Here is an 18,608-nt window from a genome sequence, read left to right on the forward strand (position 1 = left end):
CCCCCAAGAATTGCTTTAGCTACTAGTGGGTGCTTGTTCCATATGAATTTCAGGAGTATTTGATCAATTTCTTTGAAGAATGTCATGGGTATCCTTATAGGGATCACACTGAATCTGTGTAATAGTTTGGGGAGAGTTGCCATTTTGACAATGTTAATGCTCCCAACCCATGAGCAAGGGATGTGTTTCCATTCCCTTGTGTCCTCTTTTATTTCTTGAAGTAGTGTTTTGTAGTTTTCTTTGTACAAGTCCTTTACGTCCTTAGTTAAGCTGATCCTGAGGTACTTGATTTTCTGAAGCATGATTGTGCACAGGATTACTTTTTTCATATCACTTTCTTCTCTCTCATTATTTGCATACAGGAAAGTCATGGACTTTTGGGTATTGATTTTATAGCCTATGACTTTACTATACAAGTCTGTTGTTCCTAGGAGCTTCTTAGTAGAGGCTTTAGGTTTCTCTAAGTATAGTATCATGTCAGTAGATGTCATTGCTACCATGCTTTTTTTGCACCCTGGGATATATTCCCAGAAGTGGTATTGCTGGGTCATATGGAAGCCCAATTTCTATTTTTTTTAAAGGAATGCCCATATTGTTTTCCCAAAACACTGGATCGGTCGGCATTCCCACTAACAATGAAAGAGAGTCCCTTTCTCCCCACATCCACTGGTTGTTCTTGTTCAACCCTGTTTTTGATCCTTGTGGCCCCCAATAACTGATTGAGTGATCCCAGATCACATTGCCAGGAGTAAGCTCTAAGCACAACCAGGTGTGGCCCCAAAACTAACAAACAAAAAAAATTAAGCATTATGTGAAAGAACTTGGCACTTAATTTGATATAAGTGATTAAAAAGCAGAAGACAAAGCTGATTTCTAGCTTTCTAACTTATGGAATATGATTAATGCTATCACCTGCGCTGTTGGCTCTGTGTTTTCTATGGATCAGACTGTTCCACTGAATCTGCTATATTGCCACATAGTTCTTTCCTGGGTGTGGAGGAGTATTATTGCTATACCCATTATACAAGGGGAATGCATAAAAAGCTTTCTTACTTTTGCAGGGGTGTGGGTTGGGGGTGCAGGAGAGAAGACTTTTGTTCCAAGACAATGCAACACTCAGCTGGAATCACTGGCCTGTGGTGACTACATTTGGGACCTGAGTCCTGAGGTGGTGGACTGGCGTTCTTGGGAATAAGAATATAATTATGCTCCAGCCACAGGAAATCAAGCTGGGCCAACAGTGCTTATGATGTTTGCAAATCTAACACTGCCAAAGTTTATTTCATGCTTCAGTGCTTTTCCTGTCATTAATAATGGCTGCACTAAGAAGATCATATTACCTTGGCTCTGGCCTCTAAGTGATCAATCAGGTGATCTAAGTTCATAGATAAGAGTGCTTTACTGGTCTGGAAAGATCCTGCAGGAAGGAAGGCATTTGCCATACAGAAGGCTATAGGAGTTACCACCCTGGTTTATCCCTGTGACCATAGATGGTCTCCTGAGATTTGTCGGGATCATTGCTGAGCGCAGAGCCAGGAATAGCCTCTGAGCACTACCAGATGCGCCAACCTCCAGAATGTGCTTATTCTTAGCTACTATTCCAAAATCGAAGAATAACATAGCTGTCATAGCCTGTCAGAATAAATGTTGCACCTATGTCACTGTCACTGTCACTGTCATCCCATTGTTCATTGATTTTCTCGAGTGGACACCAGTAATGTCTCCATTGTGAGACTTGTTGTTACTGTTTTTGGCATATCAAATACACCATGGGGAGCTTGTTTATGTAGAATACATTATTTAAACTAAAACTCTCCATTGGTACTAGTTACTTACTACCTAATTGTCTTCATTGTTCAGAGGCAGTATGGTTTCCTGGTAGGTGAACCAGCCATACTCTGGCCTGACCCTCTGGGTGTACCCAAGGTTTGAAACCCTCATTGCCCATTCCCTCTCACCTTCAAAGTGCTCTGTCCCCTCCTTTAAACTGATTGGAGAAAAGACTCTTCTCAAATTTCCTTTCACTTCCTGCTTCCTCTTTCCCTCTGGCCAAGTAGAAAGTAAAATAATTTATGTATCAAAATAAGGTTGGGGGCTGGAGCGATAGCACAATGGGTAGGGCGTTTGCCTTGCACGCGGTCGACCCGGGTTCAATTCCCAGCATCCCATATGGTCCCCTGAGCACCGCCAGGGGTTATTCCTGAGTGCAGAGCCAGGAGTAAACCCTGTGCATCGCCAGGTGTGACCCAAAAAGCAAAAAAAAAAAAAAAAAAAAAAAAATAAGGCAAATAGTGTAGGGGGAAAAATCCTCAAAGTCCCCCTCACTTTCCCTCCCACCCCCTATGCAGCTCTCTAATTGTAGTCCACTTTACAGCTTATTTCCAAAGTGTCTAAATTGTATCTCTTGTATCTTTGTTTTTGCATTACACACATCTGGAAGTGCTTGGTGCAGGGCTAGGGGAAATTTATGCAGCACTGGGCCTCTCACTTGCAAGAAATGCCCCGGGGCCCTTTGCATCATCTCCACAGTATCTACCTCAGAGTGATTTATTCACTAGGCTGCACACAGTCGTCTCTTAGCAACCATAAACTCTACAGGAGAAGTCTAACTCTTCCCTGATGCCAACTGTTTTCAGACTGGGTCTTCTTTTAAAAGCTACAGTTTAATTCTTTTCTGAAAATGAATTTGAATAAACTGTTTTCCAGGACTGTGAAATCCGTGCTGGGATTCCCAGAGGCCCTTGTCTCTGAGGTTCCAACAACAATTAAGCTGCAGAGAAGCTCTGTCCACTCCCAGGGTAAAGGTGGCTCACTGATGATCTCTCCTCCTGCCTCCCTGTAGGATTGTGAAGATGTCCAGTCCCAATCTGAACATTGTAACCTTGCTGGGCAGCTGCCTGACCTACAGTAGTGCTTACCTTTTTGGGATTCAAGATCAGTCTGCTTTGGAAGGAAGCTCAATGGAAGCGCTCATTCAGGTGGGTAAAGCCTAAAATCTTTGTTTTGATAATGGTTTTGGATTTGGTTTGGTTGTGCTTTGCATTCTGCAGAGTACAGACAACACCCAGAAGCGCTTGGATCTAGCGCGGAGCCCGCTGTGTGCCAGGACTCAGCCTTCTGAGCGAGCACCTCAGTCCTCATGGTTTGGTGATGTGTTTTAAGTTCAGTTGTTCCTGTGGGTGGTGGTCACCTTTATCCTTGGTGTGGGCACTCTCAGAGGTGGTCACTGGAACATTTGGTGAGGCTCACTTTGTGCCCCAGGCCCTGTGTGGTCTGAGGCTTAACAGATCAGAGCATGTGTAGAACCAACCCAGGTTCCTCTCATGACTCTTGTCGCTGTCCCTTTCCGTCTGCAGATAAGACTGTCCATGCTGTGCATTGGGACCTCCCTTGTGTTTGGCCCCATTCTGGGCAAGAGCTGGCGACTCTACAAGGTGTTTACCCAGAGGGTCCCGGACAAAAGAGTGGTGAGTAGGCAGCATGTGTATCTCTTGACTTAAGACAATCCTATTGATTTAAAGCTAGCCAGGCTCACACCAGATGACTGCGTCTGGACCTTTTACAACTATCTGAAGTTTCTGCTCTTCATTTCAAACCTTGGAATTGTGTGGCCTCATAAATGACCAAGCCTTGAAGACTCTGTGTTGGTGTTATTGCCAGACAGTCTTTGAACATTGTTTCAGCTTTATGGACCTCAAGCCCTGGGACTGAGCTGTGGGACCTTTACATTGGTGCCAGATCTTGGACAGATGCCCAGAAAGACAGCTGCTTGGCATATCAAGAGCAGAAAGTGGAGAGAGGGAGAAAGGAACAGTGATTACAGAAAGGCCCTAACAAGAAGTTAGTTCATTCTCTCCCTGGGTTCCAGTTCTGTTCCATTAGAAGACCATTTCCCACAAAGGAGGTATTGGGCTGAAGCAGTGAGCAAGACAGAGAATGAATATTTATCAGATGAAATCAACCCCAGAAGCTATGTGACTATCATCCTGTGTCACCCTAACCATACACCCTTCCGTTTTATTAGGTTCATTCCCTGATAAATAAATCTGCCCAAACTTCAAAGTCCAATCACCAAACCCAATAGCTCTAAGCTCTGCCCTTCCAAGACTCAGTTGGAACTGGAGTGATGAATTTTTTTAGTTTATATTATTGAGTCATGGTGCACATTTATCAAAAGCCCAGCTGTGAGTAATCATTCATATGAATGAGATTGCCTAAAGACAAAATATTCATCTAGATCTCTAGAATGGTTTCTTTAAAAAAAAAAGGTTTATTGAGACTGCATGTACTAAAGTGTATGATCTAATATATTTTGACATGTCTACACCATGAAGAATGATGTACCATGAACATATCCAGATTCTATGGACATTCCCATATACACCTCTGTTAAAACACAGATGTTCTTTCTCTCTTGTATGGTCTGATATTTGATCTTTGATTTAGAAGAACATGTTGATTTTCACCATCTTAATAAGTGATTTTAGTAGTATCCCATTGAGTTTTAATTTGCATTTCCCTTACCCATTGTTGAGCATCTTCTCATGTTTGTCATCCATATATCTTCTCTGGCTAAGTGTCTACTTCAGATCTCTCAGCCACTTATTTAATTTTTATTATTAAGTTGTATGATTTCCTTTATATTTCAGATACAAGTTATTTATAGGACATGATTTGCAAAGATTTTTTCCAGTATAGCTTTTCTTTTCATTTGTTTAATAGAGTATTTCAAAAAGAAGATGTTACAATTTTTGACCAAGTCCTATTTAACAATTTGTTCTTTATGGATCATATTTTGGGTAACAAATTTAAGAATATTTTTGTAGCCCCAAACCCCACAAAACTGGTGTCTGTTCTTTAGTCCTAGAAGTTTTAAGTTTCGGGTTTCACATTTAGACCTGTGATCCATTTTGAGTTAATTTTGGCATATGATACAATGTATAAATCATTTTTCTCTCTCCTCTCCCCTCTTGATAGACAATTGTCATCTCACCATTTGTCTAAAAGATTGTCCTCTCTTTACATAATAACTTTTGTACCTTTTTTGAATATCAGTTGTTCATAGATATATGGACCTACTTCTAGACTCCACTATGTCTCGTTGATGTAGTTGTTTATTTTGATTACTACTTGCTTTTAAATTTTTTAATGTATTAAATCACCATGAGGTACAAAGTTTCAAAGTTATTTATGATTGAATCTCAGTCATACAGTTAGAGCACCCATCCCTTCACCAATGTCCCTTTCTCTCTACTAATGTCCCCTGCTTCCCTCTTGCCTCCCAGCCTGCCTCTGTGGGAGGCATTTTTCTTTTACTTTTTTCCTTGTATGCACTGTGGTTTGCAATACTGTTAGAGAAAGGGTATCATGCATATTACTTTAGGGGTGGGGTGAAGGGACCCCACCCTAAAGTGCTCAGGGTTTTTTCCTGGCTCTGTGTCAGGAATCACTCCTGGAGGACTGGGGGAACCATACGGGGAAGCTGGGGATAAAAGCCAGTTTGGCAGCTTGCAAGGCAAATACCTTCCCAGCTATACTATCACTCTGACCACACATGCATATCACTTTAACTCCTTTTAGCACTCATTTCTTGTCCAGAGTAATCATTTTCCATTATCATTGTAATTGTGGTCCCATCTCTAACTTAACCACCATTATGGCTTCCCCCATTATGGCAACCTTTCTACTAAGGACCAGTCTTCCTAGCCTTTGTTTCTATGTCTTTGGGTATTATTCGCCTATATATCTTTATATCTTACAGTGATTATGATCATTCTATGTTTGTCCCTCTCCTTCTGACTCATTTCATTCAGCATGATACTCTTCATGTCCATCCATGGATCAACAAATTCATGATTTCATTTTTTTCTAACAGCTGCATAGTATTCCATTGTGTAGATGTATCATAGCTTCTTTATCCATTTGTCTGTTCTTGGGCACTTGGGTTGTTTATAGATTTGGGGTATTGTGAGTGCAGATGCCTTTCATTCATTGTGTTTTAGGGCCAATAGTATATATTTTCAGAAGATTATTATGTGCTTTATATCTTTAATCACGGTGTATTGATTCTTTAATTTTATTCTCTATCAAAACTATTTGAATACCCTAAGTCCTTTGAACTTTCATCTAAATATTTGGATCCATTTGCAAATTTCTGCAAAAATTCTACTGGGTTTTTATTGAAACAATTGCATCTATAGACAAAATTGTGGTGAATTGACTTTTAACCTACTGTATATTTTAGTCCATGGATTTAATTTATTTCTGTTTATTTATATCTTCTTTAATTCTCAGTGTAGGTCTTTCTCATTTTTAAAATTTGCTCCTAAGTAATTTTTTCTACTAAGCGTGCTGTTTTTATTTCACATTCCATTTTTGTTGCTAATAAATAAAATTGATTTCGTTTTTTGCTAATCTTACTACTTAGTTCTCAATATTTTATACAGTTGTGCTCAGATCCTCCCTCACCCACTTACACCCCTCACTTATACCTCAACACCCTCTTCTCACCTTCCAAATCTCACTACTGTAAACCCAATGTGTCTTTTTTTCTCTGACAGCTTTTAAATTTTTATCTTTATCACTGTTCTGAGCAATTTGATTAAGAAACTGATTTGTTTTCATGTTACAAACACCATGAATCATGTGACTTTATATTTCCTTCTTATTGGTTGACAAAACCTCAGATTCATATTTCTGCTATAGTTTCTGGTGCTTTTGTTTTCATTTTCATTATAATTATCTTCATTTTATTTTCATCAAACTTTTCAGTATTTCATCCTATTTAAAATTTTTGTTTTTCATAGTCATAAAAGTAACACATTTTCATATAAGCCAAATATTAGATATGTTTAGTGAAAATGATTATTATTCCTTCCTCCACTACCCGCAACACTCAAATCTGCCCTGTAAGTTAATGGTTTGTGTGAAAACTTCCATATCTATGTACTCAGAATAACAATTCTAGTCCAGAGAGATAGTTCAACTGGCTGAGCAAATGCTTGGCATGCTTTGCACGCAGGAGGCCCAGATTTGATCCCCAGTACTCTCTGGTTCCCCAAGCACCATTGGGAACAACCTCTGAAAACAGATCCAGGTGAGGCCCCAAAGCCAAAAAACTAACAGTATTTAATCTATGAGACCCCTGTGTACTTTTTTGGGAAAAGGCAGAATGTAAAAAAGATAAATGAGAATGTTTATTGGTGATCATAATGATATGGACATAGAAATTACTGAACATATTTAGTATGTTTTATCTCTGATTCTTGGATTTAAAAGTTTGGTGGAGAGGGGTGCATCCTGGAGCATGTAGCTCAGAATATATGGGGTACTCTTAACTCTTGTGTCATGTTGTCAATGAACACACATACACACACACACAAAAGCAACCAGCCAAACAAACAAACAAAAAACCTATGGTCTTGACTCTTTTGCAGATAATCAAAGACCTGCAGCTACTGGGGTTGGTGGCAGCTCTGGTGGTAGCTGATGTGATCCTGCTCGTGATGTGGGTACTGACTGATCCCATCCAGTGCCTCCAGATTCTTGGTGTCAGTATAATGGTGAGGAACTTAATTGCTTTAGAATTACATTCGTGTACTAAGGGGACTAACTTCTGTGGGCACACAGGTGATTTTCCCAGTATCATATGCATTATGCCCATTATCCAAACAGGAAAAGAAATTCACATAAAGAGGAGGGAGAGTCAGGAGCTCTAGCTAAAGTGAATGCCCTGTCCCTCGCCTGCAGCTGTGCACCATACCCACTGTTCCTGCTATCCCAAGTGCCTTCCAGCAGCATCTACTTTGGGGTCATCACACTGGAAAAGGCATGAGTTATCTATTTCCCTGATTATTGAGAGGGAAAGGTACTATCAAGAGCCAACTCTGGCTCAAATCCCAGCTCTACCACTCACCAGCCAAGTAAAACAGAAAAATCTCTCCAAGACTCTTAGGTAAAATGCGATGATACTATTGCTTAGGGTTGTGGTAAAGATTTAATGAAACAGTACAGTAAATGACTCATATATGCTTGGTAAATTATAATCAATAAATATGCACTATCATATCTCAAGGGTCTAAAGAATACAGTAAAATCCTGACATTGCAGGTTTAATAGACAAAGTTTTTCACTGCTATCAAATAACAAGAACATGATAAGAAATAATGTATATTTTTGCTGATGCACCAATTGGATTCATTGCAAAGCACATAACAGGAATAAGACCTGTTGCCACCAGTATCCACATTTTAGTTTTACCATATTTTCTTTCAACTAATAATCACTTTCATTTAGCTTCTAATAGAATTGTTTAAATTTTATAGCTTTTACATATCAAGGGGGAAATTCTATTCTCTAAAGGAGTTTCTGCTCCAGGATGTAGACAGAGATTTATTGCATGTTTATGTTCATTGCCGGTGCCCTCAGTCCTAATTCTTTGTTCCTCATAGGTGACAAGGAGAGATGTGTCCTGCTCTCTGACCAGCACACACTTCTGTGCTTCCCGATATTCTGATGTCTGGATTGCTCTGGTTTTGGGATGCAAGGTTGGTAATCACATCTCCTTTGGCTAGTCTGTCTATCACCAGCAAGATGAGTTGGATATGAAGAGAGGATTGTAGTAATTAAGGAGATGCTTTTTGCAAACAATATTGAAATCAGAGATGTTTGTAGATACTTAGAACTGTGATCCTTCTTATTCCTCTACTTTTTATTTGTTTTTTTTTTTTGGAAATTATTTTTCAAACTCTTTGGATACCCTCATTTAGTTCTGCCCAGACCATATAGAATTCACCCACTGTTTCTACCACTTCTTATGTAGTGATTTTACCATTTACTTAAAAATAGCAATTCTTGGGGCGGGAGAAATAGCACAGTGGGTAGTGTGTTTACCTTGCACATGGCCGACCCGTGTTCGATTCCCAGCATTCCATATGGTCCCCTGATCACTGCCAGGAGTAATTCCTGAGTGCATGAGCCAGGAGTAACCCCTGGGCATCACAGGGTGTGACCCAAAAAGAAAAAAAAATAGCAATGCTCTTCCCCAACTCCCTGTAAAGGGAATTATGAAAAGATATTCTACCCAGTTTAACTTGTCTCTTGAATTCCCTTATATCCATCTTTCAACTTTTTAAAATTTTTAATTGAATCACCATGAAATACACAGTTACAAAATTGTTCATGATTTGAGTTTAAATCATATAATGTTCTAACACCCATCCTTTTACCAGTACACATTTCCCATGATCAATGTCATCAGTTTCCCTCCTATTCCCCTCCCCTTCCCACCCCACCCACCACAGCCTCCCTCTCTCCCTTCTCCCTCTCTCTCTCTCCCCCTCCCTCCCTCTCTCTCTTTCATTTTCCTTTTAGACACTGTGGTTTACAGTACTATTACTGAAATCGTATCCTGTATATCACCTTACCTCTTTTCAGCACTCAGTTCTCATCCTGAGTGATCATTTCCAATTATTATTTTCATAGTGGTTCTTTCTCTGTTCTAACTGCAGTCCCCCTCTCCCTTTATGGCAAGCTTCCTCCCATGGACCAAACCTGCTGGCCTTTGTTTTTACAGTCTTAGGGTATTATCCACATACTATGCTTTGGTTTTATTTTTAATATCCTACAAATGAATGCAATCATTATGTTTGTCCCCTCCCTCTGACTCATTTCACTCAGCATGATACTCTCCATGTCCAACCATGTGTCATATTCATCTTATTTATGTCTGTCTTCAAGATTTGTATCAAGGTATCCTGCTGCCTTCCACCCATTGGTTGGAAGCAGGACTGAGCCTAAAACAGATGATGACATCCAGGTTACCTTTAGAGTAATTCCAGCCCCTCTGTCACATATACTGCCCCATCAGTAGACTAATTTGTCTGTTAGATGGCAAAAGTAGAACATCATTTCTGGAGGCACAGATACCTACAAAGGGTACTAGTAGGGATGAACCACCTGTCTGGTGTGCTGGCTTTCAGGTGGAAGAACAGAGACTCTGGCTCTGAGGGTCCTGAGGCAGCCCCATTTCAAACAGTAAAGAGAATCATGTCCCATGACAAGGGATGCATGGTGACTGTCAGGACAAAAGCGCTGGCTGACACATTGCTGACCAAGGAGTGGTTGTGAAAATAAAAGTAGGTGTTGCTCATTTCACCACCAACAAAGTGTTGTAGTGGATGTTTCTGAGTGATCAGGGCTGGAATAGGAAGTATCTTCTTTTGAAGTTGGCAGGGGGGCGGGTAGGCCACATCCATCAGTACTTAGGACTTAATCCTGATGCTGTGTTCAGGAGTCTCTCTTGGTGTGTTCAGGCAACCATATGCTGTACTGGGGAACTGAACTGGGCTCAGCTGTATGCAAGACAAGCCCCTTAGCACCTTAACCCATAAACCCCTGTACTATCTTTCTGGTTTAGGAAGTATATTTTTGTCTATGTGTATGCAGTATTTTGATGGAATTGTTTTAAATTTCATTGAGTAACACTGGTTTACAAGACTGTAAATGTTTATATGTTTTATGGGTACAATGTCATCACACTATACACACTGCCAAAGTGCCAATATCCCTTCACCACACCCAGTGAAGCCCTCCACTCTTTTTAGGACCTCTCCGCCAGCAATCTCAGTTCTGTAGTCAAAAAGGTTTGTTTTTGTTGGATGTTTGTCTCTTCCCTTGCTTTGTCTCTTTATATTCCACATATGAGGGAGATCATCCGGTATTTGTCTTTCTCCTTCTGGCTTAATAGAGATATTTCTAAGAAAAAACACCAGGAAATGAAAAGCTTCTGATCTCTGGTTTGTTGCTATTTGCTAAGAAAATGAGCTACAGGATATTATGGAACAAAATTTCAATTCTGATTAAATTTCATCTGAACTCAGTGCCTCATGTAACCTCTCCAAGCCCCCGTTATTTTATCTATGAAATGGGAACAATAATAACTTCCCCTCAGAACTGGTCTAAGATTTGAAATAGTACATGCAGGAGTTTTTGACTGCCTCCCTGCTAGCATGTTAATGTTTGTATTATTATTGTTATTATTATTACTATTATTAATCTTTGCTGCCTCCCTGGACAGTTCTGACAAACAGTTGTCTCTCCCACTTTCTTGAGGCCCGTCCTCCCCAGCACTGAAACTCAGCACATAGCAGTTCACTTGCCCGCTCAACTTGATTTATTTTCTCCATGGCTTAGTGTGTGTGTTAATTGTTTATTTATCAAATGATTCAAACAACCCGGGTTTGATTCCTCCACCCCTCTTGGAGAGCCCAGCAAGCTACCGAGAGTATCCTGCCAGCACAGCAAAGCCTGGCAAGCTGCCTGTGGCATATTTAATATGTCAAAGACAGTAACAACAAGTCTCACAATGGAGACGTTACTGGTGCCCGTTCGAGCAAATCAAAGAACAACAAGACAACAGTGCTATGGTTAGCCCAAATATATATGGTTTAAGCTCCAGGAAACACAAGTCAGTGACAAACTTCCACAGAATTCATCCCAAATAATTCTTTCCATTCTAAAGTCACTTTGCAGTCTGAAAGATCCAGCCTTTCTCTCTCCTCAAACTTTTTTCATGGAATCATGATTTCTGTGGAAATCTGCATATGCCTTCTTTCTTCATTCCACCACACCAAATTTTCAGAAAGATGTAACTACCATGGCTACAAGGACCGCTCCAGTGATGTGAAATTGCAGGTGTTGGGCAGCAGGCCCTGTATCTGAGGTTTGGCTGAAGTTCTGAAAGTTATGTAGTCAATGCCTTCAGCACCCACGTCCTTCCGGCCTGAAGGAGAAGTTGCTGGTCTCCCATGGCCTTTTACTAATACCATTTCCATTTTGTTTTTCTGCAGGATAAGAAAATAAAAGGGTAAAATAAAATGCTAAGTTTGCTTGCTTAGCATCTGGAAACTGACTGAGCCATGGATTTTCTGGCCTATACTCAGTTCCTGAGGCAGGTCCAAATCTCTTTGTGTCCTAAGAATCCCCTGCCCACCAACCCCTCCTCCACAATCACACACATGCTCACATACAAACATTTGAACTCCCCCTACCTCACATTTCTCAGAAGGCAAATGACATATGGGCATCATATATGACTTGAAAATAGCATACAGGCACCACATATATATATGTATGTATCATATATATGTACATATATGCAATTCATGTATGTGTAGAGACTTTATAAGGACCTAATTCCATTTTGTGATAATATTATTGAAATAACATTGAATATTTTCAGATCAGATTTGAATATTTCAAAACCACAGAATTAATTTAATTCACCTTTGATTAAGTTACTATTAAGATTACTCTAACTTAAACTATGGTACATCTATACAATGGAATTCTATGCAGCTATCAGGAAAAATTGTCATGGACTGGAGACTATCATGCTGAATGAAATGAGTCAGAAGGAGAGGGGCGGACATAGGATGATAACACTCATTTGTGGGATATAAAAAGCAGAGCATGAGACTATTACCCACGGGCAGTAGAAGCAAAGGGCTGGAGGACTGGTCCATGTTTGAAAATTTGCCACAGTGAGGGGGTGGGGGTGGGCAGAGAACAGTTAGGATAGAGAAGGGACAATGACAATGATAATTATAAATAATCACTCTGGATAAGAACTGAGTGCTGAAAGTAGGTAAAGGAATATACATGATAACCTTTCAGTTCCCGTACTGCAAACCATTATGCCCAAAAGGTAAGAGAGAGAGAGATAGAGAGAGAGAGAGAGGGAGAGAGAGAGAGAGAGAGAGAGGTGCCTGTAATAAAAATAAAATGTTAGAAATTAAAAAGAAATAATAAATAATATTCTAAGTCTGCTGAAGGCCCACTGGCCTCCTGATTTTTCAGCATCCTAGAGATTCTGCTTGGTTGCAGGCCTCAGGCCCACATGGGGCTCTGGCTGTTGAGGGCACCCTGAGGACATCTCAACCATTCTGACTCCTTCACCTTACACACAGCCAGTTCTTCCCAGAATTCTCTCAACCTGTTCCTGTACTGTTCATGTGATTCCAGGTCCCTGGCAGCTACCCGTGGATACTGGCCTCATCATTATCATTAATTCTCCCTCTGAGTCCGCATAGTCTCCCCACCACATTCCCCTAGCACCTTCACCTTCTGCTTTATAAAATATGGGTGTTTGTGTGTTGGTTGTCAATCTCCCCACCTAACTGAATTTCCGAAGTTAGGACCGTGAGTTACCCCTTTTTGTAGCACTGTTTCCTGCCACCCTATGTCAGGCAAATGTAGATTGAAACTTTGGTTTCTGTTTAAATGCGACTCCTTCTAGCAGAAGCAGCACTTTAAGACGCTGAATTGTTTTCTCCAGTATACAAATGAGAAATCTAAGAACAGGTTCATACTCATAGGAAAAGAGAAAGAACCAGGACCTCAGTTCCTGGCGGAGGTGGGGCGGGGGGTGGGGGCAGCAACACTTTAAAGTCGGGATTCTTATCCCCCTTTGACAAGACGGGGAGGAGTGGAGAGGGGCAGTGGCAGGGAATGTAACCAAAGGGGTGAACGGGAGAAAAGGAGACTTTGCTGCCTGCTCCTGCCCCCTAGTTTTGCCTTGGTCCCAGCCTTTATTCTTCTTTCCATCCCCCATGAGCCCCCGCTGGCACCGGCTCCTCACTAGCCTATAGAGAGCCTTTGTGTAAATTAGCAAAGGCTTGCAGGTGCAGGGCTTGGCAAGCAGATGGTGACTTGAGGAAAATTACAGAGAAAATAATGAGCCCCTTCCTTGGGGGCACTGTCCTGCTGCAGTCCATGGCAACCACAGGTTCCTCACGTGCCTCAGTATCCAGAACCAGCATGGCCCCCTCCCCTTTGTGGACGGCTCCTTCCACCCACACCATCCTGTCTGGTGTCTTGACCCGGCAGAGGCTTGTCTGGTGACTCACTTGCTGACCTTCAATAAAGTGAGTGTCAGTGAAGGAGCTTGAAGGAGCAGTAAGTACTTGTGAGCTCCAAACAGCCACGCTTAAGGCCTCCCCAGGAACTCTCAGAAGGAAATTCTCCCAACAGCGCTTTCAAGTCAGGGTTTTTATCCCCCTTTGACAGGCGAAGAAATGAGTCCCAACCCTGTTGCTGTCCCTGAGCCCATGAGGCCACTTCTCTGAGCCTTGGATTCTCCTGTCCACCTCCAGGGCCTGCTGCTGCTTTACGGGGCCTACCTGGCGGGCCTGACGGATCACGTCAGCTCACCTCCAGTGAATCAGTCTCTCACCATCATGGTTGGGGTCAACCTCGTGGTGCTGTCTGCTGGCCTTCTTCTCGTGGTCTCCAGATATTTGCATTCCTGGCCCAACCTAGTCTTCGGACTCACTGCTGGAGGTATCTTTGTTTGCACAACTACAGTCAACTGCTTCATCTTCATTCCCCAGGTATGGACCGGGGAGAATGAAATGGGACCATTCTCTGAGTCCTTCCAAAAGCTTCCCTGTCATAATAAATTGCTCGCTGTGTGTTTCACTTTGAGACTTTGGGCTGCCCCTGATTGGAAAACCAGAAAGAGTTTCCTAGTGAGCTCCCTGCCTGTGCTCGTACCTCCTTGCACATGGGAGGAGGCCGGCTCATCTGAGTGAGGAAGTGGGCTGGAGAATGGGTCACGTGAGCAGCACCCATCCATTTCTACACCGCAGAACTGCCCACAGACCTGCTTGTCCACCACTGCCAGCAGGTTTCACTCCTTCCCGCACACCTTTATTCTCTTAATGCCTTTTCTTTCATCAGTCTGGGTCTAGGATTTTACTTTTCCCATTTGTGAATGCAGACTTGCAGGACGAAATGCATTTGGAACATTATATAATTTAAGAGGCTTCTCCTGCAGAGCAGAAAGATAGTACAGAGATTAAGGAGCTTCCCTTGCATGCAGGTGCAGCTATGAACCTGGTTCAAAACCTGGCACCACATAAGTTTCCCTGAGCACTACCTACAGTTCCCCAAGCACCAGTAGGTATGGCCCTGAGTATAGAGCCAGAACTGGCCCTTGAGCACAAAAAATAATAACAGCAAAAGTAAAGTGATTCTCCTTCCTTATTGTTAGAGAAGATGTGAAATACTCCTCTTCTTTTTATAATAAGAAAAATAAAGATATATCTGAGAATTATGATAAAGCCAAGAACAGGGAAATAGTTCAAGGGGCTAGAGTACAATGTGAGAGGCACATGCACTTGAGAGCATGACAGTGTGACACAGTGTACATTCTTTACTCTTCTTTTTTTAAAACAAGTTCTCACTAGAATAATAAGCTAGATAAACAAATATGGAAAAATCTATGGTATCGCACAAAAAATAAGGATGGTTTTACTTCTATGTTGGAAAATAAAGGATTTGAGTGCTGGAGAGATATTGCAGGAAGTGAGGAACTTGCCTTAATTGTGACACACCCCAGTTCGAATCCCTGGTACCACCTATGGTCCTCAAGCTCTTCCAGGGATCAGTTCTGAGCATAGAGTTAAGAATAACCCCATAGCATTGCTGTGCATGTTCCTGATACCCACACATCCCCCCAAAAACAAACTGTAGATAATTGTTTTAATGGATCTTATTGTTGTAAGAAGTAGTTGAAGGAAGCCAATGAAAGCCAAGGCTCATCCTACTAGTACATGGCAGAAACAAAGCGAAGACTCTTCTCCCTGGGAAATGGAAGAAACTGAGTGGAGAGTTGGTGTAGCCTAAGCCCTGTGAATAACACTGTTGATTGATAATCTGCCTACCCACTACCAGCCCATTTATTCTTTGCTGACCTCCACTATAAAAGGAGTTAAAAGATCTAAACACTTGCTTTGCCAAACTTTTAGTTAGGGTTACTCATCTGACATACAATTTAGAATATTAAATATTTTGGGGAGGCTTCTAAGAAATATTTTCTTTCATTAATAGTTATGGGCGTGATTAGAAGCACCTCTGATACCTTCTTCCTACTGAAATGTTTGTGATGCCTGGAGTTATGGCAGCCCGCATTATGACCAAGAGAATGTTATTGACTATACTATAAATAATATAGGGAATGATACTCTTTCTATGGGGAAGGATCAATGAGAGAGAATAACGAGAGATTATAAGAGACCCACAAGGCTGGGGAAATAGCTTAGTAGATGGAGATTGCATGCCTTGCATGTACAAAGACACAATCATGTGGCCCCTGAATACCTCTGGGATAGCCCTGGTAATCCTCAGAACTACTTGACCTGAGCATCACAGGCCTGGTTATCGTGGACCAAATTGACCAAGTATCATCAAAAGTGAACCCTGGGCTCCCTAAGCACTGCTTGAGAAGACCTCCTTCCCATTACCACCACCACCACCACCAAAAAAAGGAATGACATTTCTGAAGATTTGGAAAAAAATATATCTTTCTCTAGAGTGGTCAGGAGAATGAGACCTATCATTACTGTTTTTGGCATATCGAATATGCCACAAAAAGAGCCTCCAATCATTGGGAAAGACGAGTAAGGAGAGGCTGCTAAAATCTCAGGGCTGGGAGGAATAGAGATGTTACTGATGCCCACCCAAGTAAATCGATGAACAACGGGATGACAGTGATACAGTGATACAGAGTGAAATAGAAATATTTAATGTTAAGGAGACATTTAATTTATCTTGTTGAGAAGATTCCACGGATATTGCCCCTCTTCAACTATGGCAAACTGCTGTGACAGGAATAATCGGAGTTCATGATATACTGATTTTGGAGGGCACACCTTGCAGTGCTTAGAGTTTTCCCCTTGCTATGCACTCGGGTGAGTACTGGTGGTACTCATGCTCAGGGGACCCGAGGGTAATACCATGGATCGAACCTGGGTTAGCCACGTGCAAGGCAAGAGCTCTAACCACTGTACTATTACCCTGACCCTACAGTTCATGAAATATTGAAAATGAATGAAAAGTATTGTGTTAAGCTGAAAACCCCAGTATAAATAAACATTAAATAGGCAGCTAGACATGACATAAAATTGAATCAACTTAAGGAAATGACAAGAAGAAAGATTTAAAAAATGAGACTAGATAGAAAATATGAAGAACAAATCTAGAGATACAATTATAGAATTAATAGGAGTCTCCAAAAGAAAACAAGATAATCTGGGGAAGAAGCAATAACTAAAAAAAAAACTACTAAAGGAAAGCCTTCTGATCTATAAGTAGACTTCTGTCTATTTCAAATAAAATGAATCAGCAACCTTCACAGTGGTTTGACCTTTCGATGTTTCCTCTTTCCACATTCACCTCCTACAAAACTTTTTTGTTTGTTTTGATCGAGGACCATACCCAGTAATGGGGTGCAACTAGGGATGAAGGCAACTAATGGCAGTGCTCAGGGGACCGTGTGGTGGCAAGAATTGATTGAACCCGGACCTCCCATATCCACATTAAACTCTCTCCCACTGCTCAGACGGCAGTTCTCAGACAACAAGCGGTAATTTGGCACTGGCTGAGAGGCCCTACAATGCCGAGGATTACCCCCGGGGGCACTCAGTGGTACAGGGGTTATCTCCAGGACCACACTGGCAGTGGTGCTGGGCTGGGCATCAAGCCCAGGGTGGGCATATTGGGCTTGTGATCATTACCATCTCCCAGCCCCACCTCTGACATCTTCAGCATCAGACACAATGGTGACTTCTACTCTCCAAGGGGGTTGACTCAGCATTTAGAAGAGCTTTGCTATCTAGGTCTGTACAATGGTACGTTTCCAATCAAAAGATGAATTTTGCCTTCAAATATGACATTCAGGTCTGCATGAAGCCACAAGTATTTATTTGTTAAAGTGGGAATAGAAGTTTATTCCTAAGGGGTACAGGAACTGGCCAGCTGGACCATATTGACCTTTCTCTGTTCTTCTCTCTCGAACCCATTTTGCTTTCGTGTCTTGAGCTTCTTTCTCTTGATCTTTCCTATTCTGTTTTCTCTCTCATGCCCCCTCTTCTCTTGGACTGATGATAATCTGAAACCAAAAAGAAAATATTTTATTATCCATAGTATTTGAGGCTTAGGAGGGCAATTCTTTTTTAAAATACAGAAGTAAATTGGGTGTATCAAGTTTTATGTGCACCTTTGAATTGAGTTCTACCTCTGGTTCAGTGATCTTTGGTGGAAGAAAGTCTCCCTGTGAGACCTGCAGTGAGTATTCCCAAGAGTGTAGGGTAAACTAGGCAAATTTGCAAGAGTGTCAGGAGAGGAGAGAGCTTTTGGACCAGACTGTGTTGGGTGGGGTTTATGAAAGCAAAGGCACAGATTCCTCAGGGGAAGCTAGGCGGCGCTAGAGAGCTAGGTGAAATAGAGTCAAGTGGACTGAATAGCATTCTACATAGGCCCTCAAGAAATGCCTGAGTGTTTTTCCCAAACACTGAGGTCAGCAGCAGCAGTGAGACAGCCTCTGCTTTTGATTATGACCCATTTGTACATATACCTCCTGCTCCCTCCGTCTTTCTCTGAGAGTCAGGGTCATGATTTCCCCCTCAAAACCCCCTCAAAAGTAAATTCACTTATTTCTGCATGAATCTTGTTCCTCTGCTCTGTAGTTATCTCTTTATGTCCTTTACCCTAATGGCGAGATGAGCATGTTTATGAACAATTTTTTAAAAGTAAGCTTCCTTCAGTCA

General features: G+C 41.6%; 1 protein-coding gene across 1 annotated transcript in view; it reads left to right on the top strand.

The window, feature by feature from the left end:
- The window catches only part of GPR156 (G protein-coupled receptor 156), a 122,822-nt gene that overhangs the window by 95,744 nt on the left and 8,470 nt on the right, over window positions 1-18,608 (top strand). Inside the window, exons 4-8 of the mRNA XM_004606695.2 lie at window positions 2,843-2,978; window positions 3,357-3,467; window positions 7,437-7,562; window positions 8,451-8,546; window positions 14,154-14,390. Of these exons, the coding sequence (XP_004606752.2) occupies window positions 2,843-2,978; window positions 3,357-3,467; window positions 7,437-7,562; window positions 8,451-8,546; window positions 14,154-14,390 (706 nt within the window). The remainder of the gene's footprint in view (window positions 1-2,842; window positions 2,979-3,356; window positions 3,468-7,436; window positions 7,563-8,450; window positions 8,547-14,153; window positions 14,391-18,608) is intronic.

The sequence above is a fragment of the Sorex araneus genome, chromosome 2, assembly GCF_027595985.1.
Source record: "Sorex araneus isolate mSorAra2 chromosome 2, mSorAra2.pri, whole genome shotgun sequence".
In the NCBI taxonomy this organism is placed as follows: Eukaryota; Metazoa; Chordata; class Mammalia; order Eulipotyphla; family Soricidae; genus Sorex; species Sorex araneus.